Source organism: Bicyclus anynana, chromosome 13 (genome assembly GCF_947172395.1).
Source record: "Bicyclus anynana chromosome 13, ilBicAnyn1.1, whole genome shotgun sequence".
Lineage (NCBI taxonomy): Eukaryota > Metazoa > Arthropoda > Insecta > Lepidoptera > Nymphalidae > Bicyclus > Bicyclus anynana.
The window spans coordinates 9,171,995-9,196,694 of record NC_069095.1 but is presented as its reverse complement, the minus strand read 5'-3'; the positions used below and the strand labels follow the sequence as shown (position 1 = coordinate 9,196,694).

The 24,700-nt window shown below is 32.9% G+C and overlaps 1 protein-coding gene across 3 annotated transcripts in view; it reads right to left on the bottom strand.

The window, feature by feature from the left end:
- Positions 1 to 24,700, bottom strand: part of LOC112054562 (monocarboxylate transporter 13) — a 60,970-nt gene that overhangs the window by 35,667 nt on the left and 603 nt on the right. For 2 of the 3 annotated variants that reach the window (XM_052884906.1, XM_052884908.1), the window contains exon 2: positions 4,430 to 4,709. In XM_052884906.1, the coding sequence (XP_052740866.1) occupies positions 4,430 to 4,709 (280 nt within the window). Of the gene's footprint in view, positions 1 to 4,429; positions 4,710 to 23,874; positions 24,384 to 24,700 lie in introns of those variants that run through there. The other variant, XM_052884907.1, reaches the window with a different exon arrangement.

Sequence of the window (24,700 nt, the reverse complement as noted above, 5' to 3'; positions counted from 1 at the left end):
AACATCGAGAGAAAACGTGCATAACAGAGAATTTTCTGAATTCTCTGCGTGTGTGAAGTTTGCCAATCCGCATTGGGCCAGAGGAGACTCGAGCTTAGTAGTGAGACGAATATGGGTATACATATATTATGTCGTAGAGTTTTCCCCGTTATAATATATTTCTTTTTTCGATAAAATTTTGTTAATTTACGCAAGTCACGCTAAAAAAGGAACGAGACCGCATTCGGAGACCGAGACCGATATCGTCATATTTACCTACAGCCAAATTACAAAAACAATCAATCAATTTTTTGTTTTATTTTAAGAAAATTTGCCATATTTTTTTTAAATATGACCAATATTCCCAATCCTCTTCAACTAGTCGGGAAAGACTCTATTAGAAGTGGGTACGACAACGGGGCGGAGATCGAACCACCACCCCTCGGTGATGAGTCCGACCGCTTTACAGTTGAGCTATTGAGGCTCTTCTGATCTGAATTGATGAAAATGTGTCTACTGATGAAAATCCTTTGACTAGTTTAAATTTTTTTCTGCATTTTTGACCAACATTAAAACTATTAAAGTTATTTTCTTTTACAGGAAAAGCCGTCACTGAAAAACATGTATGTGCTACAAATGGCGTGAAAAATTAACTTTGGCGGCCATGAAACGTTTTAGATTACATATGAGTACGTAACGAGACCTATTGTTGGCGTAATAACTATTCTGAGAAGTTTTAATTACTAATGGACACATTCAATTAAAAAAAATGTTAAGTCTTGGAATAGCAGTGTACATACTCGTAGACGCAGTAGACATATATAAATTTACCAAATAACTATCTATTATATATAAAAAAATTATCCATATACATATACACTTGGTCACGCCATCATGCGTGAACGGCTGGACCGATTTCACAATCTTTTATTTTAATTCAAAAATAAATTAATATCTTCGCCATAACGATATCCTACCAAATTTTATATCTAGTATAAATGAATGCCTACAAAATGTATATATTTTAAAGTCGGTATAATTTTAGAGAATTTTCTTAATTCTCCGTGTGTGTGAAGTCTGCCAAACCGCATTGGTGGTGCGTGGTGGACTAAGGCCTAACCTCTCTCATTAACATGAAATATTTAGCAATTATGAAGAAAATATTACATATCAATTGTTTTACCGGAAACTAAGTGCATATATATGACGTAAATATTAATGATTTTAGTGTTTACACTCGTACCAAATGCTATCACATTACATGTATCGCAGCAAAGTGAACTAACCTTAATTTAGGTTACAATAAGAGATAGCATTCATAATGAGACTATTTTGAACTTATACTACACTATTAATAATAAACTTTGCAATTTAAATAGGAAAAGCTGTCAAGCTCTCGGATAGTGCCGATAGTTGTACCTGGTACGATAGTTTTATTTCATCGACCCATATTGGGCTTACTGTTGAGCTCGAGTCTCCTCTTAGTATGAGAGGGCTTAGGATTTAGTCCACCACGCTGGCTATACGCGGATTGGCAGACTTCACACAAGTAGAGAATTATGAAAATTCTCAGGTAAGCAGGTTTCCTCACGACGTTTTTCCTTCACCGTTTGAGACACGTGATATTTAATTTCTTAAAATACACATAACTGAAAAGTTGGAAATGCATGCCCTGACCAGATTTGAACCCACGCCCTCCGAATAGAAGGAAGGCATATCCACTGGGCTATCACGTCTCTCATTCAGGTTTTATGTGTTTTTTAATTTTTTACATAGTTTTACCAGCTGACCTTATTTCTTACCAAATGTACATATGTACACCTATGTGTCTGTGGTCTTGTACTCGTATTCTTTGGATCCTCGAAACATACTAGTACCTATAAAACTAGTTAGTATGCAAAATGAACTTTGCATTAACTGAAGGAAATCTGCATAGTGTTTATAAAACATGACTGGACTATGTACTATTAACACACATTATAATCACATATAATCTAACCTATACTTCTGAGATAAAGTACATGATTGCGATCAATGATTACATTTCAAATGAGGTCAATGACAATTTTAAACAGATAAATTGAAGTACCAACTATCTATCGTTATGCGTGATAAAATTGTATTATATTTCACAATACGTCGATGGCTTGAAAACATATACAATTAATACATTCGATAAATTATCACCAGTAGATAATTTTATTAGCTCGAATTTTATCTAATTTAAACCCAAATAAGTAAATATTTTTAATAACTCAAGAAAATCCGCAGTTTAACGGATTTTCTTGTCGACTCTTTATGATAGAGTCTAGCTATTAGTGGTGGAAATAATGCAAACAATAAAATAGGACTTTTCAAAAGTGCTTCTAAAGTAGGGCAGCTCAATATTAAACAAACATAATCTGGCAGACCGAACTTTTTTCTTTCATTTGTATTCTAAAATCGTATTTCTTATGATCTAGCAACATGTTCTTTAGTTATTAGGTACCAAGGTAATATAAATATATCTTATGGTAAATAGTAAATACCTCAACATTTTTTACCTTTATGTGATAGTTAGTTTAGTATGTACTTACGTACTTGGATAGTTAAAATAATGTGTCGCGTTTTATGAAGTAAATAGGTATCACACGTGTTAAGTTACTGCTTACGTAAGCTGCAGTTAAGAAATGGGTTAAAAAGGTTAAAAAATCTTAGTCAAACGTACAGATGAAGCTACGAACATTACCTATGACGATGTAGCAGTTAAATCAATAATTAAGTATCTAAAAACGAAAAAAATTCCGACAAGGGCATTATTTTGACATTTACCCACTTCATGGTTTAATTTAAAGATAACAAATGAATAAGATTACGTGGATTGCGTGGCTACTCGCCGCAAAGACCTTTATCGCGAACACATCCTGATAATAGCACCTTCTACATTGTTGGTGGGATTAATTGGTACAAATACTATCAGCGTAGTGCAAACTTTTGAGATTAATATATTACCGTTATCTTAACGTGTGATAACACAGCAATGGATATGTGGAAAGGTACACCTTTTTAAGTAGAATTAAAATACAACTGGCTATTGTGGGTCACAGTTTATAATAATAATAATACTAATCGTTTATTCTCTATATAACCGTAACATAATAGGTAAAAATAGCTTAACACTATAATTAATGGATGAGTAACAGGTATCTAAACTAAGAAAGAATTTGTATTATAGACACCTGTGCTCTTCCCTGCTTAGATGTAACAATCTTATGTCACGTTTGTACCACATAAAAAGCCTTTATTGGTTGTTTTTACATCTAGGTTTTAATTTGCCTATGTTAGATATCTACAGTCTTCCGACAAAAGCCTCCTCTAAAAACTTTCACTCTGTCCTGTCTTTTGCAGTACGAGTCCATGTTGGTTCTATATTACTGATCTCGTCCTCCCATCTTTTAGTTTGTTTACCTCTGTTCCTTTTGCCGTCTCTCGGATACCATTCTGTTATTGATTGCAAGCTAATTCACAATCTTTGACGTAATAGTTGACTTAATACGAAATTGAGATTCTAAAAATGTCATCCGGTGTTACTGGTGGATATCACACAGTAGGTAAATGACAGTTTGAAAATTGATGTTTATTTTAATAGGTTGATAGTAAAGACCGAAATAATGAATAGATCAATTAACGTCAAAAATGCTAACCCCAATATAACAATTTCTAAAATGTAAAGTATCAGCCCGAAGCTGTCATAGGTACAAAGTCGGAATCTTGAGCTAAACATAATTATAAATAAATGAGGATATTAATAATGACGACACTATAATTACTTACCAATGCGGACAAATATACATTAACGAGTAAATCAAATGGTAAACGTAAATAAAATCTGCTAGATTACCTATGTACCTATATAATTCTCAGAAATACGAATAACTATTAACACTAAACTTTACTATGTATTCATTATACATATTAATAGGTATAAGAATCAACAAAGGCGTTTGATACAGACGTGTGAATGCAGTCTCGTATCTCAAAACGTGACTGGAATTGATAGGAAATAGAGAACACCGGAATCAATTGACGGAAAATGGACGGAACGTTCGGAACGATGTCCATTGAATAATCAGGCTGCTAGATGTACAACAGTTTCATATGCACATAGTACTTCGTCTTTGTTTATAACTTTACAACAACTACAATGATATTCAATAGCTGGTAGGTATGGGTGTTGAGCTGACAAGTCACTTAATTATTAAATGTTAAGAATATGCATGTTTTATAAAGCATGTTTATAAAGTTAACAAAACCTTTAAATTGTAAGTAAAGATTATCTTTATTAGTCGTCATCCCGTTCGTTTGTGGGATAAGCCCACACATCACAGGAGTTTGTAATAGTGCAAGAGCCGAACGTGCATTTCATTATATTCCTCAGCTAACACAAACATTTACACCAAGTTCCACTCACCCGCTGCGAGATAAACTCCAGAGAGCAAACTCCCCACCCACGCCACCGTTCCTTTGCCCTCTCCGAAGTACGTGACCAGCTCTGGGAGGAATATCCCGAAGGTGTACGCGATGCCGTCCACCACCAGATTGCACATGAAGGAGGCGAACACCACCACCCAGCCGTAGCCACCATCGGGCGGCGGGGGGAGCTCCCCATAGTCGTAGGCCTCGTCGTCATCATCTGCAGCGCCCTCTGCTGTAAGGCGTGCCGCTTCTTCGCATGATGTCTCACTTTCCGTCTGTAACAATAGAGACGACATTTTATCATCATCGCCTTTTTAATGGCTATAAGGGCAGGCCTTCTCTTGGGAGATGGTATAATATCACAACCACGCTGCGGATTTGACTAAGTAACGATCATAGACAAATAATAGTAAGTGTTCTTTTCCCTCAGTTTCGATGTGTTAGATATACCTAACATTGTACCATACTCGGTCATATATAATGACTATGTATTTGCAGAGCTTGCCTTTGAGACTTTAGGCCATGATCATCTGATACCAAATCAATTTATGTCTGACAAATTGATCCACGCGTCAGGTGACCTAAGAGCTGGCGCTTATTTGGCGCAAAGGTTAAGCCTTGCCATCCAGAGGGTGAACAATTAGATGGTGTATATTTCTTATAATTATTTTATTTGTTACAAATTTAAACTTAATATCCTGTTCATTCATAGTTTTCATTTATTTTATTGTTAATGTATTTGTTGTTGGCTGATTCATTTCAGTCCATTTTTTTTATTAAATTCATTTAAATATTTGTAATAAATATATATTTATTAACCATAGTTATAATTTATTTTACCCTTTACCTCATTAGGAAATATCATTATATTAGCAGTTGTGGCATCTCGCATTATACATGTTACATTGCCATACTAAACCAATAACAATGTGCAATAATAATTATTTACATCCTTATTTTTAAATGTGATTTTCCTTTTCTATTCAAGATAAAAAAGATTGCCTACATTATTTTATATAATTGACTTTCCAAGATTTGCAATTCTGTGTAATAAAGCCCGGATGGCAACATCCGTCCTATTCAAATGGCTGTAAATAAATGTAGTAACTTTTTAAAGCAGAAAATTTTCTACGAAGGCTATTCGATATTTCGATAGTTAAGAGGTTGTGATAGTTAAGTGTATCTGGAACCTGGACCTCTGGCTTTGATTCGGAGAGCGTATGTTTGAATTCAGCCCAGAGAATGCACATCCAACTTTTCAGTTGCATTTTAAGAAACTAAATATGACGTGCTTCGAAGAACACTTCAAGCACATTGTGAGGAATCCTGCATACGAGTTTTGTTAATTCTCTACGTGTGTGAAGTTTGCCAACCTGCATTGGGCCAGCATGTTGGACTTTTACCCTAACTCTTCTTATTCTGAGAGAAGACCGGCGTTCAACAGTGAGCCGCATACGGGTTAACGATGTTTATGATGAAGCAACAAATCTATTAATATTGAGTATTCTATTACAAAGTGACATAAGTTAGAAAGATATATGTAATGTTTTACTTATTATATAATATTACTAAGCAAACAATTACCTACGCTCGACGAGGAAGGCGGTAATCGATCATGTGCAAGGCCCAAGGATGAATTGTAGCGATTTTTCTGTTTACTACCGCAAATCAAACAACGTTCCTATAATATTGAATAATGAAGGTCCCAAGTTTCAGAGTAGCTAATTGGAACGTTTAACTAACTTAAAACCGCATTGCTGTTGGCGTAACTAAGTACTTAATTATTATTTAATATATCAATCAAATGCGTTGATACGCATGGAATTATGGACAGGACAGTCTGTACACTTTAAGAGCATTAAGGGATTTATACTTTGCTGTCTATTTTATGATCCCATAAATTTAACGACTAATAAAGTTAAGATCGTTTATCACTTATAACTTTTACGACACACAAATTCACTAAAAAAATATTTATTACACTGTTATACTACGACTAGATGACAGAATTGTTTCATTAATATCATTTTCAATAAAAATCTTGAACAATTCTGATCATCAGCATATATCATCATGCCTCATTCCCATAGGAATAGGCAGAGACCAAGTCTAGAGCCTAACATTTTCTTATGTTCTCATCAATCCTATCACATAACTTTGTAGGTTTAGGTTTACTCTTCATCTAGCCTTTAATAGAAAAGTATGTGTGATATGTATGTGGATTGGCTTTCCCCTTCCAACATTTCCCTTCACTCACCTTATAACTGCCTTTTGTCAGTTTCTTTCATTCTTCTTCTCTACGTGCCCAAGCCTCTATAAGTATTTCTATATCTCTCAATCAGCGATACTCCATTCATACTCTTCAATGCTCTCTCGATATTACGAGTATATTGTAAAAAACCAACGATTTGTCAAGAATTTTAGATTAGATATGATACAGACATATTAAGTCTGGAATTTCCCGCGAATACAGCTAAGCATCTTTCGTTACCTAGGATCCATTCTAAATTCATTCAATAATATTGAAGATGAAGTAACATCGCTGTAAATAAGTGTTTCTAAGCTCTTAATGAGTTTTTTTCCTCAAAACTTCTCAGCCATTAGACAAAACTTCTTCTGTACAAGACTCAAAATAAGGCCAATAGAAGAATATAAAATAGCAGAGTTCGAGAAAAAAATGCTACGTAAAATATTTGGGCCACTAAGAAGCACAAATGGAACCTATCGCCACAGAATGAACTATGAATGGGAAAATCTAGTGAAACAATTGTAAGACATTGTAAAGCCCGCCGTCTTCAGTGGCTAGGGCACGTAGATAGGATGCCAAATTCTAGACGGCCTAAAGTGATGACGCTAATTCATGGTTTCCTAGATTTTGTAAGATAAATGTGGCTGGCCACAATATAACTTGGAAAGCTATTTGCAATGTGTCACTGTGAATATTATCTATCATTTATTTCTTATAACTAATAAATAAAGATGAGGGTATATATTTCTAATGCTGGATCTTAGATTATAGAGGCTTGTTCTCGCAATAATTGACCTCACTGACGGCCATTGTCAAAGCCAGGTATAGAGAAACACTATAGACAGAGAGCCTGCGGTAGCCAGCAAACAGCAAACTACATAAGCCTACAAGACTACAAGAGATGCTCAATTGTTTTACTATTGAGCCTTCCAAAGCGATCGCGGTCCTAACTCCGTACCAAATTGACTACCGTCTTACTATAGTAGGAGCATGGGGTGACTTTAATCCTTCATAAAACGGTATATCTGGGTGCCGCAGGCTCTCGTTCTATAATAGCTTGTTCTCGAAATGGATCTTATTGCCGGTCATTGTCAAAGCCAGGTTTAACATTAGTCGTGAGGTCACGTGGACACGTGGTGTGAGAAAATCGCCCGTTGTTTGTGATTATAAACAATTAGTTGACTATAACATAAAGTACATTTAACTACTAACAACTGAATGTCGCGTTCAGTATGTCTGTTCTTTTGTCATATATCGATCAAAGTTTCCATTATACAGCTATATATTTATATATGTTACACGAATACTTAGTATACGGGACAAAAGCCAAGTTACAGATCAATTATTTATTATCTTTCTACAAACTTTTAGGCTTCAAAATTAACTTAAAAGTGTTTGGAGATATTCGATACCGATAGATAATCTTAAATTATCATATACAACCTATATATAGCACACTGTTGAGCAAGAGTCTCCTCTCAGAGTCCACCTCGTTGGTCCAATGCGGATAAGCATTAAGCAGACTTTACACAAGCAGAGAATTAAAAAAACTCTATGCAGGTTGCCTCACGGTGTTTTTCAATTACCGTTTGAATAACGTGATTTTAACTTCTTAAAATGCACATACCGAGTTGGAGGTGCATGCCCCGGACCGGATTAGAACTTACACCCTCTGAATCGAAGTCAATACGTATATCAACTGGGCTGTTACGGCTCACGGCTAATCTTAAACGTGCTTCTATATTATATGCATATTATAATAATTCTCTCTTGAATTATCACCTGAATCATTAATTCCTACCCACGGAAAAAACCCTGAAAAGCCCAAGCCCTAGTTAAAACTTTGTCCTTGGACAACACTGTATCCGTGACACAATCAGAAAAGATAACATCATAAAGCATTTTTATCGCGAAAGCAATCTGGATAGATAATACACCATAAATAATATCTTTATCATGACTACAGCGTGAATCGAATTAGTACGAGTAACTTCTTCAGTGGTTTTAAATCACCGGTGTTTAGAACTTTAGTAATAATTTAAATATCAGCATTATTTGATTAGCCTATTTGATGAGGGACTAGAGAGATATGACCCTGTAAACAAGCACTTCAAACCCTCTCATTATATGTGAGGGTTTGAAGTGCACTAAGCTATTCGAATCAGAAATGAGGAGATCCGCAGAAGAACCAATGTCACCGACATAGCTCAACGTGTCGCGAAGTTGAAGTGGAAATGGGCGGGGCTCATGACGACATCAAGCAAGTCACAGGGATTCGCCGGATACAGGCGGCTCAGGATCGTGATGTTTGGAAATCCCTACAAAAGGCCTATGTCCTGAAGGTGGACGTCCATCGGCTAATATGATGATGATGATGATGATGAAGCTGTTCCAATGTGTGTTGACATGTTTAATGTGACAATGTTTAATTCTACAATGATCACTGTCAGATTTAAAGGTATTATAAGATAGTAACCAGGATCGACGGTTCATCATGTTCTTCAAAACACAGGGTGTAATACCACTAAATTCCAAAAATAAAACAGCTGAGATTTACTGAGAATTCTTAGAAGAAAGACTATATGCTCAATGCTTTATGTTTATAGCAAAATATCATGATCTGAAGCCCCACAAGTTAACCAATGATCAAACGCGACAAACTTACGTATAGGGATACCTATGTTATGTAGGAAACAAGAATAGGAAAAAGGAAGCAAAAATAGGAAGTTTGATTTAAGTTTCTCCAATGAAGGGGGATAAACTTCGTAGACCTCGAACAGTTTATAAAACTGTTTTCATGGGAGAGAGAAAGTTCGAAACAAAGTAACATGATAAAATAAATATCAAGGAAGAACACTTTTTTGGAACTCAATGAAATAATGATATCATGTATTCTATTCTAGAAACGTTAAATGTGGTACAAATAACGCCGATGAAGAACTAAATAATCCTGAATTCACACGTATCGTGCACAAAGGGCCCTAACAAAATATATACGTTAGTATAAATTTACATTCAAGAACAAAGCTTATATAGACATATAAATAATTCAATACATGAGATGTTATCACTACTGAATTGAATGTGCTAGACTAGAATTGGTACTGTTTGATTTTACGCTAGAAATCATATTAATAGATATAAATTACGAATATATCAATTCCATAAATCGAATCGAAAATGCAACTTTACGGATACTTTTACTTTTGATGGCAAAAAATTAACTGATCCTGACGTTATGAAAAATTAACTTTTGTGACTTGTTAATCAGTTGAGTAGGTAATTGTTAAAACAAATTCAAGCAATAATCGTTTTTGGGACTAATGAAGTTATCTTATCTGTATTAGCTTTGATGGGAAAATTTGATTACTTATCTAATACTTATTATGCAAAAGAAATCACTATGACTTGCATTACGTCTGCGATGCTAATTAAACAATATTTATTCCTATTTAATTCATTTCAATTATGTCAAAGCAATTGATGGAACGTGTAGACTGTAATGATCTACCTTATTAAGGTGGAAAACGTGGTAGTCCTTAATTTATCCCAAGATTATAAAAACAATTCCATTCTCAGAGCTGATTTTTTAAGTATGGATAAAAAAAGATCAAGTGGTAAGCTTGTGGGACATATTTCAGGGGCATATTAATTGTTACACCGATGTCTTGAAGAAGGCTGAGAAGGAAAACGCTTCACCAGTTTCAGGCCATAAATATCACATACACAATGTATGAGCAGTATGACCAAGACCATTGGCCATGAATAAATATTTTGCGCCTGAGTCCAAGGACCAATGGCAGATAAGAAGAAATCATCAACTTGCATAACACTCGGTAGAAACATGTACTCGTAAAAAGATAATGTATTATGCTTCTGTCTATAATTTGCAATGGTACCTATAGTGTTAAATAAAAACCTTAATAGCTTAGAGGCAAAGCTCATATACCGAGAGCTGGTGTAGGTTCCAACCCCTGGACTATCGTAGTACCCATTCTTAAGTCTTTTCCGAATAGTTGGAGTATTATTTAAAAAAAAATCATGTGTGCCTGTAACATCACCAGATACGTTTACAATGGTAACACAGTGGTTCTCTACATTACGTGATAATAACAGTAGTGACACAAACGTACGTAAACATTTACCCGTCAGCTAATACATAATCTCTATTTTCAAACTCTGTTAATGTAAAAAATACTGTAAACATACCTATCAAACAATTACTGTGCCTACTCACCATTTTAGTATGAGTCATATATTGAGAGAGGAAATTTTAGCACAGGGAAGTATGTATTTATAACCTCACAAACAATGCATGATCAATGACAATGATGGAGTTATAATATTGTCAAAACAGATCACATTTTTAGACGAAGGTTAATTATACTATTCAATTTTTTATGTTTAGTAGACGTTTCTTCTTAAGATATGTTTTAAGTTTAACCTAAAATAGTACAATTCCCATAAATTAATTTAAAATAAATTCTAAATTATAGACTAAATATTAAAAGAATAATGCAATCTAAATTTTAAATAAATAAAACAATTGTAGCAAATACACACCATCTAATTGTTCACCCACAGGCAAGGTACCTATTACGTACATAATATTTTTTCTGTGCTAATACGCTGCGCTGGCTAATCCCTCTGGATGGCAAGACTTTGGGCAAAATAAGCGCCAGCTCTTGGGTCACCTGACGCATGGATCAATTTGTCAGGCATAGATTTTTTTTTGATGACCAAGGTCAAGGGCCTAAAGTCTCAAAGGCAAGCGCCGCAAATACACAATCATTAGATATGACCGAGTATTGAATTTTTGTTAATTTGTTATCAATATTTTACAAAGTTATCGGTTTCGTAAAAATAAAAATACTAATTTCAGACAAACATTCCTACAAGAACCAGCAACCGAAGGCTTATCTACCAAAATATATGGCATCTATTTAGATGTTAATGATAAAATTATTTTTATTGCCTGGTAACTAAAAAACGCAGAGCTTACCGAAGATATGGCAAAAATAATCAAATACTTGTAATATAATAAAATAATGCGTATCGAGTATCAACTATCGAACAATACATCGTTGATAGCTAAACATTACAAATACCGACATTTTTTAATAAGAATTCCCTTAGCAACACAAAAAATAAAGGTATGTACTTAATGATAATGATTTTTAAGCCATTGCTTTCGGGATTTTTCATTTTTGGTTTCTCACAATGGAATAATTTTAAAATTAATCATTTTAATTTTTATTATTTACACAAATAGAAGGGTGTTATAAGTTTGACGTGTCTGTCTGTCTGTGTATAGCTCCCGAACTTATGAAACGAATTAGTTTTTTTTTGTATTAAAGGTGACTTATAAGCGAGTGTTCTTAATGTTCATTATGTTTGATTTAAATTGGTTAAGCCGTTTAAAAGTTCTGGTGAGTGAAAGTAGGGAAGGATAACCGAATGTGTGCAAAAATACTCGAGTGAGGTCTCAAATGAAAGCGCAGAAAGAGAATATTGATGACTTGATCGAGAGTGTAATTAATAATTTCATGACCTTCGGGGACTTTTCAAAATTATCTATTTTATTTTATAAATCATGGTGATGATGAAAAATACTATTAAAATCAATTCAAACAACCAATTTTTTGCACATAATGATAGGTACATTTACATTTCTGTAAGTGAGGATGAAAATATCATAAAAATAAATAATAAAATGGTTTTCAATTAGTAATTCACTATTTAATTTTAATATGAAGGCGTCGCTAGTCTTATAGATCGTAAAACTATCAAAATGATAAAAAGGATAAGATTACCCCAAAGTGTTAGATTACATTATCACCTGTTTGGAATCTCTTTGTTGAGATGGTATTATTATTTACCCTCATAACTTTTATTTTTAGTTTTCTATTCGAAATTTCTTGTAAACTAAGCCTAATTGAAATAATTGACTTTGACTTAGTTAGTTAGGCTGCCACAATAATTTCGTAAAAATCACTAAATTTTTACGAAATTATTGTGGCAGCCTTTTACCGACTATAAATTTAACAGTTGCTTTTTTAAAACCATTATTTTTACAATGATTTTCATTACAAAAAATAATTCATTCTACTTATTGCGTAAAGACAAATGCCGATTCGTCCCAGCATCTATCTATGTCAATAATAAATTCATATTTTGTTTTTTTTTCATGAGAAAGAATTATATTGTAACTTGGTGTTACGTGTTTTAGCACTTTGTTTAAACTAATACACTAGCAGATCCATTCCAGGACTTACCTGTCTTGAGGACTTTGTTATAGAATCATATCATAACGCTAAGCTATAAAACCGTTTAACATCCAACTAGGCACCTGCACGTTTTCCTTGTAACAATGTTTGTTTACTCACAAGTGTTTAGTATCCTGCAACATCACATCACATTATGCTCTGCATCATTTAATATGCGGAAACTGGATACTGACACACAACGTACAAAGTGAGTGGATATGACACGTGTTCAATTACTTAAATACCATCCTAGGGCAATAAAACAAAAAACGGAAAAGAGAACATAGATACATTAAAGCACAAGTAATTATGAGTCATCATCATCATTGTCAACCCATATTCGGCTCACTGGTGAGGTCTCCTCTCAGTATAAGAGGAGTTAGGCCAATAGTCCACGCTGTAATTATGAGTAAACTATTAAAATGGGCTAGTATTTTAGTCATTACTATGAACAATGTTGAATATTGAATTTTAAATATGGAATATTGAATGTTTGAATATTGAATGTTGACTATTGAATGTTGACTATTGAATATTGAATGTCCAATATTGAATTATGAATATTGAATGTTGAATATTAAATTTAAGTACCTACTTAATTCTGAATTAAACGAGTAAAAATCAAAAAATATTCAAAAAGAACATTAATTTGAGAATGAGAATAATAGAGAATGGAAAATATAAATAAATGAATGTACTGGTATGCTAAAAAAATAATGTCTTTGACTTGAAAAAGGAACTTTGCAAAATTCTTTTTTATTAGAAACAGATAAAGAAATTTGTTAGATCACATCGACAAGGTTACATTTTCATGACACAAAGAGACGTACAAGTGTCCAGACCCCTTCCGTCATTCATTCCAATTAAAATGGAAAACTCACACAAGGAAGCTAAAGTGACCTTCGTTCCGAACGCTTGAATTTTTCATAGCATGCCGTCACATGGGAACGTCGATATAGGAAATTCTTCAGCATATCAATGATTTCTGGTATATTTAACAATAAATTGTTAACAGTATATGGTTACATATAAGTATTATGTACTTCAATTAAAATAAATTAAAAAGTAAGTAAATAAAAGATGTACTTAACTGTAATTTTCTTTTAGTAGGTAATTTGCAAAACATACCCAATCCATATACAACCAATCTCAAATCAATCACGGTTACAATGTTTTACTTAACAAATAGGTTAAATTGAAAAGATTTTACTGAGATCTTCTCCAAATTAATATGAACAAACTTTGGTATTGGTGAAAACCTAAAAATCTGAGATGTAAAATGTAATAGGTATAAAAAAATCGGGAAAGCTCCAAAATAAATGACTGATTTAAAATCACGATTTAATAAATAATGCATATAACCCACAGTCAACAGCATGACGAAGTAAATATCGAAATAAACGAACAAAGAGGAGCAAGTTAAATGAACCCTTTGGCATTGGTTCGTCATACTGAAGCAAACGTAAAAATATTCTGTACTTTTGCAATCACAAAGAACGCTGTACTACGTTATTTTACTCGTATAATAGTGATCAAAGACCAAATATATTGTGCATTGTACTTTGTCAAAATGAATTTCCTCAAAATAGCAATAATAATTTATTCACGTCTATTAATTAATTTTTCGCATGAATTTTATTTCTTGTCACTCCAAGTATCTAGAAATTGATGCAACATTGCCTTGAATCGTAATATCTAAATTTGATGGCGCGTATTTCCGCTGTTTAAACTTTCTGAACCAACACCGGTTTGAAACAACATTTGAAATTCACGACAAAACGCTTATTTTTGTATGTTTTTTTCATACATTCGATACAAGAACGAACGCGAATCATTTCCTTATTTTTCTCACCCAAATTCTAAAAATAGTGTCTAAACAGCTATTATAAATGACTTAAATTTGTGCAAACAAGGTTTATTTGGTGTTTAATTAGTAGAAATTAGATTTGAATGAAGCAAAATTATCGTAATAATCGAAATCAAAATTGCAGACTTGATTCAACATTAACGCGCGGAGTTTAGCTGAAATAGCATTTAATTTAGGGGTATGAATCGGCAAATCAATGTGTCCATTTGACTTTAATTGGAAGGAATTTACTATCTACGCTGCCAGCGTGGTAACGTTGATCGTTATGTACCTTCATTGTAATTGCATATGCAATTAGCTTGATCTTGTATCCGTTTATGATGCAATGAATTATTACAGATCATCATAGCTCTAAAGGCATTTTATGAATCTTTTATGAAGTACCAACTTTATCATCATCATTATTATCAGTCGATGGACGTCCACTGTTGGATGTAGAATTTTAAAAACCACGTTTTCGAGTCGCCAGCATCCAGCGGCTCCCTGCATAACACCAATTTATGTATTACTAGAAGACGCTGCACGGTTTTGCCCGCATGGTTTCCGTTTCCGTTCCCGTAGCTTATATAGGTCATATATTGTCTATAGCTTTCGGGGATAGTGTAACTTTACAACAGTGAAAGAATTTTTCAAATTAGTTCAGTAGTTCCAGAGCCTATTCAAATCATGCAAACAAACAATCAAATCTTTCCTCTTTATACTTAATATTAGTATAGATTATAATAAAGAATCCCTAAACGATTTTGAAAAGACACATTGCGACTTTTAAGTCCTTTTAATAAAAATTTGTTACCATCAATAATAAAAATAGTAGTAGGTACTTCGCAGTACCAATTAATCAAAATAATAGTAGGAGCTCTATAATCTGTCACTATTAGTGCGGCGAAGTTTCACTACGGCGAAGAAACTTCTCGCGTTTTCAGACAGCGTCCACGCTCATCATTTAATAGATATCGTTGATTGCTTACGAACTGCGCATTTCTTCCTCTTAACTTCCTTCCAATGAACCGAATGTTTACCTCTTTGGGATGTCGGCAATTATTCAACGGAAAATGCCTTTTAGTTAGCTACCTTACAATTACTGACCCAGAAACCTAGAAATTCTTTTGAAGATCCAGTTAAGTATTGGCAATTACACGAACTACGGATAATTTACTGGAAGTCTTAATTACTTTAAGTTTGGACATGTCTAACATTAATGATTTTTTACCTTTATATTTTTTAATATGTAAATGGTAAATAAAAGTAGTCACAAAAATAGCAAAATTAATAAGGAATTAGTCCATTTTAAGGAAAGTTCATATGTAATCATTATCTATCACATCAGAGTCAAATACTTATTTACTGTTGTATCTATTTAATTATTATTTTGATTGATAAGAATATAATAGGATACAGGAGTAATTAAGATTAAAATGGATATAAAGCACTTACGTTATGTGCCATTACAACTTGCAGCACTATAACACTGAACAGTAATCACAAATACACACTGCACTTACTTTCGCTACAAATCAACTAAGAATGATAACACTGGTATCAAGACCTATATAGAATAATTTGATAAATTATATCATAATCGACATGATGTGATAAAACAAAAACTTTATCACTTCTGTATTACAATACTTTATTTAAATAGTATAAAGGATAATTTCAGGGTCATTTGTAAATATACTTCTAAATTCCTACTAATTTTTGATAGCTATGATGTTAACGGTACTAAAATATGATTAAATCGTATAGCTAATGACACAAAAACAGCTGATTAGTTTAATATTCATTAGCGACAAACTACTGAGTATACAAACCCCGTTAACGATGTTTGTCCTAAAATGTTTGAGGCACAATGATACTATATGAACAATGCGAACTACTTAGTACTCGTAGATTTATGTAGTCGTAAGTAAACAAGCAATAATGAACTATGGTCTAATGATATTTTCTGGAAACTATAAATAGATTCAGCTTGTGAAATTCAATGCAGCGGAGAATCAAATAAATAAATATATTTAGACAATACACACGCAAGCGTAGTCTGTATTATAGCTGATTCGGAACAACACAAATCCTACCTTGGTACCAGAACAATATTTCTAAAGGTTTTAAGCGAGCTGGATGGCCTGCTATCCGACCCAATCATCATCATCATCATATCAGCCGATGAACGTCCACAGCAGTACATAGGCCTTTTGTAGGGACCAAAAAGACGATCTTGAGAAGCCTGCATCCAGCGAATCCTTGTGATTATAAAAAAATAATCCGACTCAATAACCCAAGAAAAAATAAAAATAAAAAGACATGTAAGGTGCTTAAAAAGAAATTTTCTTTTGACGGATTCTGTTACCTTGTATCTCGAGCGAGCTGCATATTTTAGACTAGAATCTCGTGCAATGAATCGCACGCCTGCAATCTTCGTATTGGCCTGCAGCCCAGAGTTACACAATTGATTGGCCGTTTGTCGTTACTATCCAGGATATATTCTGAGAGGCAATGTATCAAGTTTATTTTCAACTATTTATCAACAGACTCTAATTGGAGTACGCGTGGTAAGCTTTCGCAAGTTCACGATCGTATTCAGTCAGCTGATCTACATTTCATTACTTAAATACCGGCTGAAATTTTTCTGATAAAGACTAAGGTACTGTAGTCTTTGATTAATGTTCGATACTGTAAAATTTTATATTTCGAATGGAAAAGTGTTTGAGGTTGTGCTCTATCTGAGATTTTTAAAATATCTCAAATTATATTAATTTTTATTTAAGGCACATACGATGGTACTGGCATGAGCACATATATAAACAGAGACAAATATCATTAATTAACAGATTTTACATTCATTTGAAAATTATGGAATTATTTTAAGTAATCAAGTACGAAATAATAAATTTTGCTAAGCCGTAAACCAACCTGTAATATGCGGACCTCTTGCCTTCATCATGATAATTAAATATGAGTCCTATACTCGCGCGCGCTCTTTTGGTAATTCCATTTTTTCTTAATATAATTAAATCTTCTAAAAAATATTTTAAGTAATACTTTTTAATTTATATTAATCTAGTTCAATTAGTCAGTAATACTTTTTAATTTATATTAATCTTATTCAAGACCTAATTCAATTTTCCGAACTATAACTGTAGCATAACAATGTATGTCACGTAATTAGCATTAGCACTAAATGACTCAGTAATTAACCACTTTACACCTTATACTAATTTCTGTCGACCTACATTACAAGGGGTATAATAGGAATAATTACATTAATTTGTTTAATGAACTGAAAAATTCTAAGTAACAGTTATACACCTATTAAATGAGTTAATAATATTTAAGTAAATCAAGATTGATATCCAAGAGAAATATAATTGATGAATGATTCTACAATAAAATTATACTTTACCATTAAGTAAACACTTTTTATTTTTTTTGAAAACAATACATGCTATTGTTTTTTTTAATATGACAGTCGGAAAGTCTGTGTTAGGAGAACCTACGATTATAGTCCAGCGGACGGTGAACACGCCCAATAGCCCTTTTGATCGAGACCCTTTACTGCAGAGTTATTTCGGCTTAATATAAGATAAATAGAAATAGTGAGCTAACTAAAACATGTGGGCAATAAAGACAGAGGAAATAAATAATGTCAAGGTCCACTCGTTGTCACATTATAGATGGGGTGATATAATCCTTAATTATATGGTGAGGATATAAAAATTATGTAATCTTATGGTAAAAATTCCATAAACGTAAGCCTATTTACGTAATTAAAGACAAACACTAGAAGGATTTTATAAACACTTGAGCTAAAACACTAAATGATTAAGCTAACAAATATGGGACAGCAATTACTACGCTATCAACCTGTCGCGATGTTTACAAAACTCCTGACTTTAGACACATTAGATGATTTAGATAATGCATCCATGTTTGTTTAAGGAAAAACTACAGATATTACAAACAGAAAACAAAAAAAATAACTATTTAGTGGAAATCTACTTTGAAAATTCTCTTTTTTTTAAAATTGAAATTTGAATCTTCTCCTTCAACCTCACAATTACAATATGTTAAAATTAGTCCTACAATATGTTAGTAATTAGTAAAACTGCATTTGACTATTTAAAAAGTTTAGGATTCCTAATTAATTTAATGCAATTAAAATGTATGTTGATGAAAATGTTTGAGATTTTACTGATTAAGTATGTAATTTATATTGAAATACAATTTATTTAACAAAGAGCAATTTATTAATCAAGTTCATCATTTATTCTATTAGTAACATTTAAGAATCAAAGTACCAGCCTTACCATGTGCCTTGTACAGCAGGCAACCAAAGTGAAAACAAGTTAACACAAAAAAATATGTGATGTTATAATTATTATCAGCCTATTTAACCAACAAGCAAATAAACTATGTTCCTAATTTTGCCTGTCATTCCACTAAATCACGAAATGTTATATTTTATTAATGAAAAGTGCTTAATGATAACACAGTGCATTAATCAACGGATCAAGGATAAAGTTATAGATTTTATCAGATTCTACACTAACATTCATAGAATCAATCATACTTAGCTAGAGTAATAGGTAAATCCATGAACCCATTATTACCTAAACAAAATAGATGTTTTAACTGGTATTCCACTAAAAGTTATAACAATTCTTATAGGTACAAGCATTGCAACTTTCAGTTCGTAAGGTATAGAGAATTGTAGGGGACATTGTACTTTTTGGTGAGAATTGTTTGACTTGTACTAAGTACTTAGGCATAATATGATAGCAAGCATAATTTTTTTGGTGATCTTTTGTCAACATTTTTCTGTGATTATCTGAAATATACATCATTCACAACACTCATAATTACTGGAACATACATTTTTTTACTAAAAATCTCATACAAACAAATAAGCCATTATATTATGAAATCTATACTAATATTATAAAGCTGAAGAGTTCCTTTGTTAGTTTGTTTGCTAGAGCGTGCTAATCTCAGGAACTACTGGTCGGATTTGAAAAATTCTTTCAGTGTTAGATAGCCTATTTATCAAGGAAAGCTAAAGGCCCGTAATCCTACGGGAACAGAAACCACGCGGGTGAAACCGCACGGCGTCTACTAGTAGTACAATATAATAAAGAGAAACACTTCCTCAGTAATAGAGTACTTAAATTGTGGAATAAATTGCCTGAGGATGAGATAACTGCAAAATCACTAAATTTGTTTAAGAACGATATAGATATACGAGTTTAAAGCAATAATAATAAGAGAGAGAGTGAAAATGAGAGAAAGTAAAAATCATGGATAAGTAATAATAATAATAATAATAAAACTGGATTCAATGTATACTACTTAGTAACATTATCAAACATAATTCTAGTCTATAGAAGATAGGCAATCAAACCTACAACAAAATACCAGAAACACCAATTCAAGATACTAGCTAAACTATATCCTGTGAGTAACGTGAATTGTTAACATCTGATTAACAAACCCATATATAGAAATATAGGATGTATGATGAATATCATCTCATTGATAAATTAGTGACCACGAAACAATTTGTGCCAATTACACATTAACACATTCCATGATACTGTGCTAGTGTGTCATGAACATTATGAATATTTTGTCACGTCCACGAGATGTCAAATTCCATTCATTAGAATTCAAGTGACCTAACATGGATCTAATTACTTAAGTTCCATTCATATACACATGTAATATATTATTAATATATCAATATTTTATTTTTTGTTAAGTATAATATATGTATTAAAGCCCCTTCCCAAACCCACTCTTTCTTCACAAGTCCTCTCGTAAGGAGTTGCCTGATAACTGCCTAGTGGTACCTTTACTTGCTAGTTCTTGGATTAAATTATACATTTTTAATGTTTTCCATTTATTTTTGTATTATTTTGTAATAAAGTATTTCTTCTTCTTCACATTGTTATTAAAGATAGTGATGTTAACCAATTTCTTAAATTTCCTCTTGATGAGGTAAGTACATAATATTAGATAATTATTAAAATGAACTTCTATCAAACAATTCAACCATTTTTGATGCTTTTCTATTTGAACAATAATTCAAAATTGACTTTACAAGTAATAACTTTGAGACATAGTGGAAAATAATAATGGTAAGAGAAGTCTGCCTACATTCAGTCAGCTGAGGAATGTATGCTTTACAAGTTAAACAGACTCCACTAACTTTGTACCTACTTGCAATATGCACTGCAAGCTGTAACAATTGCACTCTTGAATAGCTAGAATTTTATATGTGCTCTGGCCAACTTCAATCAGAATTTATGGTACCTTATACATGGGCTGAGAATATAAAGAAATAAATTATAATGTACTATTTTTCCACATTATAAATTTACTTAAAAGTAAAGCTGCCCAAAATAAAATACATACAAAAACAAAGGAAATAGCTTTTGCCATCAAGAGACTAAAAACATGGAGCAAAATGGTATGCATACACACAACCACCACACAACCAGAGACAAAGAAAAATGGAGCAAAATGGTATACAAGTCATATGCAAAGGAGAAGAGGAAGGCCAAAACTGAGATGGGTGGACAAAGTAAAACAGGTGACAGGGGGCAACCAGAAAAAATCTGGAAGGGATCGAGAATTATGGAAAACCTTGGAAGAGGCCTTTGTCTTAGGGGACAATCAAACAACTCTGAATAAAGGCTCTTATTATTATTATTATTATATTTCCAAGTTTATTTTGTCTATTGCACTCTTAACATATAATTCTAGTAGGACAGACAGGCCACCTGATTTGATATAGGACTTTGTTTCATATTATGTATATCGTTATAACGATAATAATACTATTAATTAATAATTAATTTTTACTATATTAATTTATACTTTATACTATTATAGGTCTTATAGCAAACAGTTTTGACCATTACCTTAAGAAGCTTTTGCTTGACTGTGGGATACAGAAGTCCGTGGTTACTGAAACTGTGCATATGGTGAGGATGTACCTCACTCTAGAGCCCTGACCTGACAGTTGCTTGCACTCAAAATGTCACACAACAGGAGGGCTGGTTTTTTTCTTTGAAAATTGCAAAAAAAGATATTTTAAAATAAATAAGTACTTATAATAAAGAAATGAGAGACAAAAAGTATTAGTACCATCTAAAGGACAGAGAATGTTTTTTTAAACTCAGCAGTTTTGTAAATTGACTCCTATTCAAAGCTAATTTTCAGTCATATGTTTACAAGTATCTTGACCAATGCTTTCTTCACAAAAATTCTAAATTGAGGAAACTATTACTGGTAGCAAGGATAGGAGCGTAGCTACTGCCGTATCAGCCATATCAATGATATGGGCCCCTGGACTACAGAGTTAAAAAAACTGGCTTTAGAGTTTCACTCCAGAAATGACATAAGTAAAAAAGCAATCTAATTTTTTTTTCATGGGTTAAGTAAGTTTTAAATATTGGCAACATCCTATAGGTTAATAAACCACTGTCATGTTTATTTTAAACAAGCATTTTTGTTTCTTTTGTGAGAAATTTATCATACCCTTCATTTGGGCTCCCCACCTAATCTTGATGACAAGGCCACTTCAAGGCATGCTACGCCACTGAGCAAGGACAATGTCAACTTCTGAGCTTAGGATTGGATAACATATCACACAATTTACAGGAGAATGTGTCTGTGAAATTATTTTAACTATTAATTACTTAGGCAACAGTAAAAAATCTCAAAAATCATGGAGGGTTTTTATCCCTATGCATGATCATAGGGATAAAAACCCTTAGTAAAATATATTTGATTGTTTAATACCCATATCTTTGTAATATACAATATAGTATACCCAATGATATTAATTACAGTTAAATGTGTTACTAGCGCATGAAAAATGAGGCGCTCAAAAGAAGAAATTTATACACAACTCAATGAATGAATGAATGATATTATATTAATGAAAATGTAGGTTTAACAAGATGGTACATTTATAGAATTGAGCCTTTATACATTTTACAATGTTAGTTGTGGTCAGCAACGAACATTATTTAAACAAATAATACCTAAATATCATCTACAATGCCGAGCTGTATGTTCAGGAAGTGTAAAAACTATTACGTCGTCATCAGCCCATATTCGGCTCACTGCTGAGCTCCAGTCGCCTCTCAGAATGAGAGGGGTTAGGCCAATAGTCCACCACGCTGGCCCAATGCGGATTAGCAGACTTTACAAACGCAGAGAATTAAGATAATTCTCTGGTATGCAGGTTTCCTCACGATGTTTTCCTTCACCGATTGAGACACGTGATATTTAATTTCTTAAAAATGCACACAACTGAAAAGTTGGAGGTGCATGCCCCAACCGGATTCGAACCCACACCCTCCGGAATCAGAGGCAGAGGTCATATCCACTGGGCTATCACGGCTCGTAAAAACTATATATACATAATTATATAATGGAATTAAAGACAAAATTGTGCATGTGTGTGTGTATTTATTTAAATCACTTTTTGCAGTGATTTTGTAGGGACATAACTGATATACTTATAGTATAAAATTATCGCATTGCCTATACTGTAAAAGTATATAGCATTGTAATAGGTACAGCTGGATATAGGTTGAAATCCATTTTAATAAATAACAAAGAAGAAAACAAACAAGAATTGCTATTGAAAATAACTAGTGAATCTGATTAGAAATCTATATAACAAATTGTGTAGTGTTATTGGATTTGAATTAAATTTAAAAACACAATTTTAGGCTTAAATGTGTCAAATTCGATTTATGGAAATACCAAATCAAATTCAATTTGTTTATTAATTATGTAACTAACTAACTGGTAAACCTACCTACTGTTATTCCTAATAAATGCAGCAAAACAATACAGTCGTTTGACATAAATAAACAATTACAGCGATGATAATATGAGTATGTAGGTAGGTAAATTGTATAAAATATATATGTAGTCAGTACTGTAGTATTCCCTTAACAAAGGTCTTTGTATTGTAATCTCAATACTGTATTGTTGGAATACTACTTAATTATCTACAAACAAATTAAATTATTTATGTTACTTACCCTTGAAAATGTTCTCAAACGATTAATTCGAGGATTCGATGGGATATTACTCAGGGACACTTTAGACATGTTCGTTTTTCAAAACTTCCACTAATACTCCTCTCAGCGACAACGGAAAATACTGCAGTGCAGCAGTCGGCCCGACCGCTAAGTTTAATATTCTAACACTCAATCCAACATCTGAACATCTAACACTTCAGTATTCTAATGTTTTTAATTTTAATTCTGACAGGCAAGAGCACAAATAAATCAATTAACACCACCCCATAGCGACAACCTTCAAACGAATTAGTTAGACCGTATAAAAATGCCCTATTTCTTACGTTTAATAGCACAGAATTGACTGGATTATGCCCAACAATTTTAAAAATAATATTCAGTTCAATGTTTAGCAGCAAGGTTGACAGATGTGCTTACGAGTACGACTGCTGAGTGCTGGGATACGTTTCGTTTCACACGCAGATATAGACGCATAAACGCAACACACAGTAACAATACCGGTAACGACTCCGAACTCCGACAGAGAACTGTCAAAGCGACAAAGATACTCGCGCCAAGTGCGTATGAATGAGTCAAGCGCGCGAAAATTGTATTTAGATTTAGAATAAAAAAATCTCAACGGCGAAGCTACCCTGTTGTTAAAGACAATTCACTCCAAAATAACTCCAAAATTATTTGAATTTTCAATTTACATTTCTACTTTTTTGTTTTCGAAATGAATTTCAGACGTTATTAAGTAAAATGTTTAAGTATTTGTACTATAATCTTTCCTTCATTAGATAAAAAATTATTTTACTTACAAACAATAAACTTATGTATGTACTTA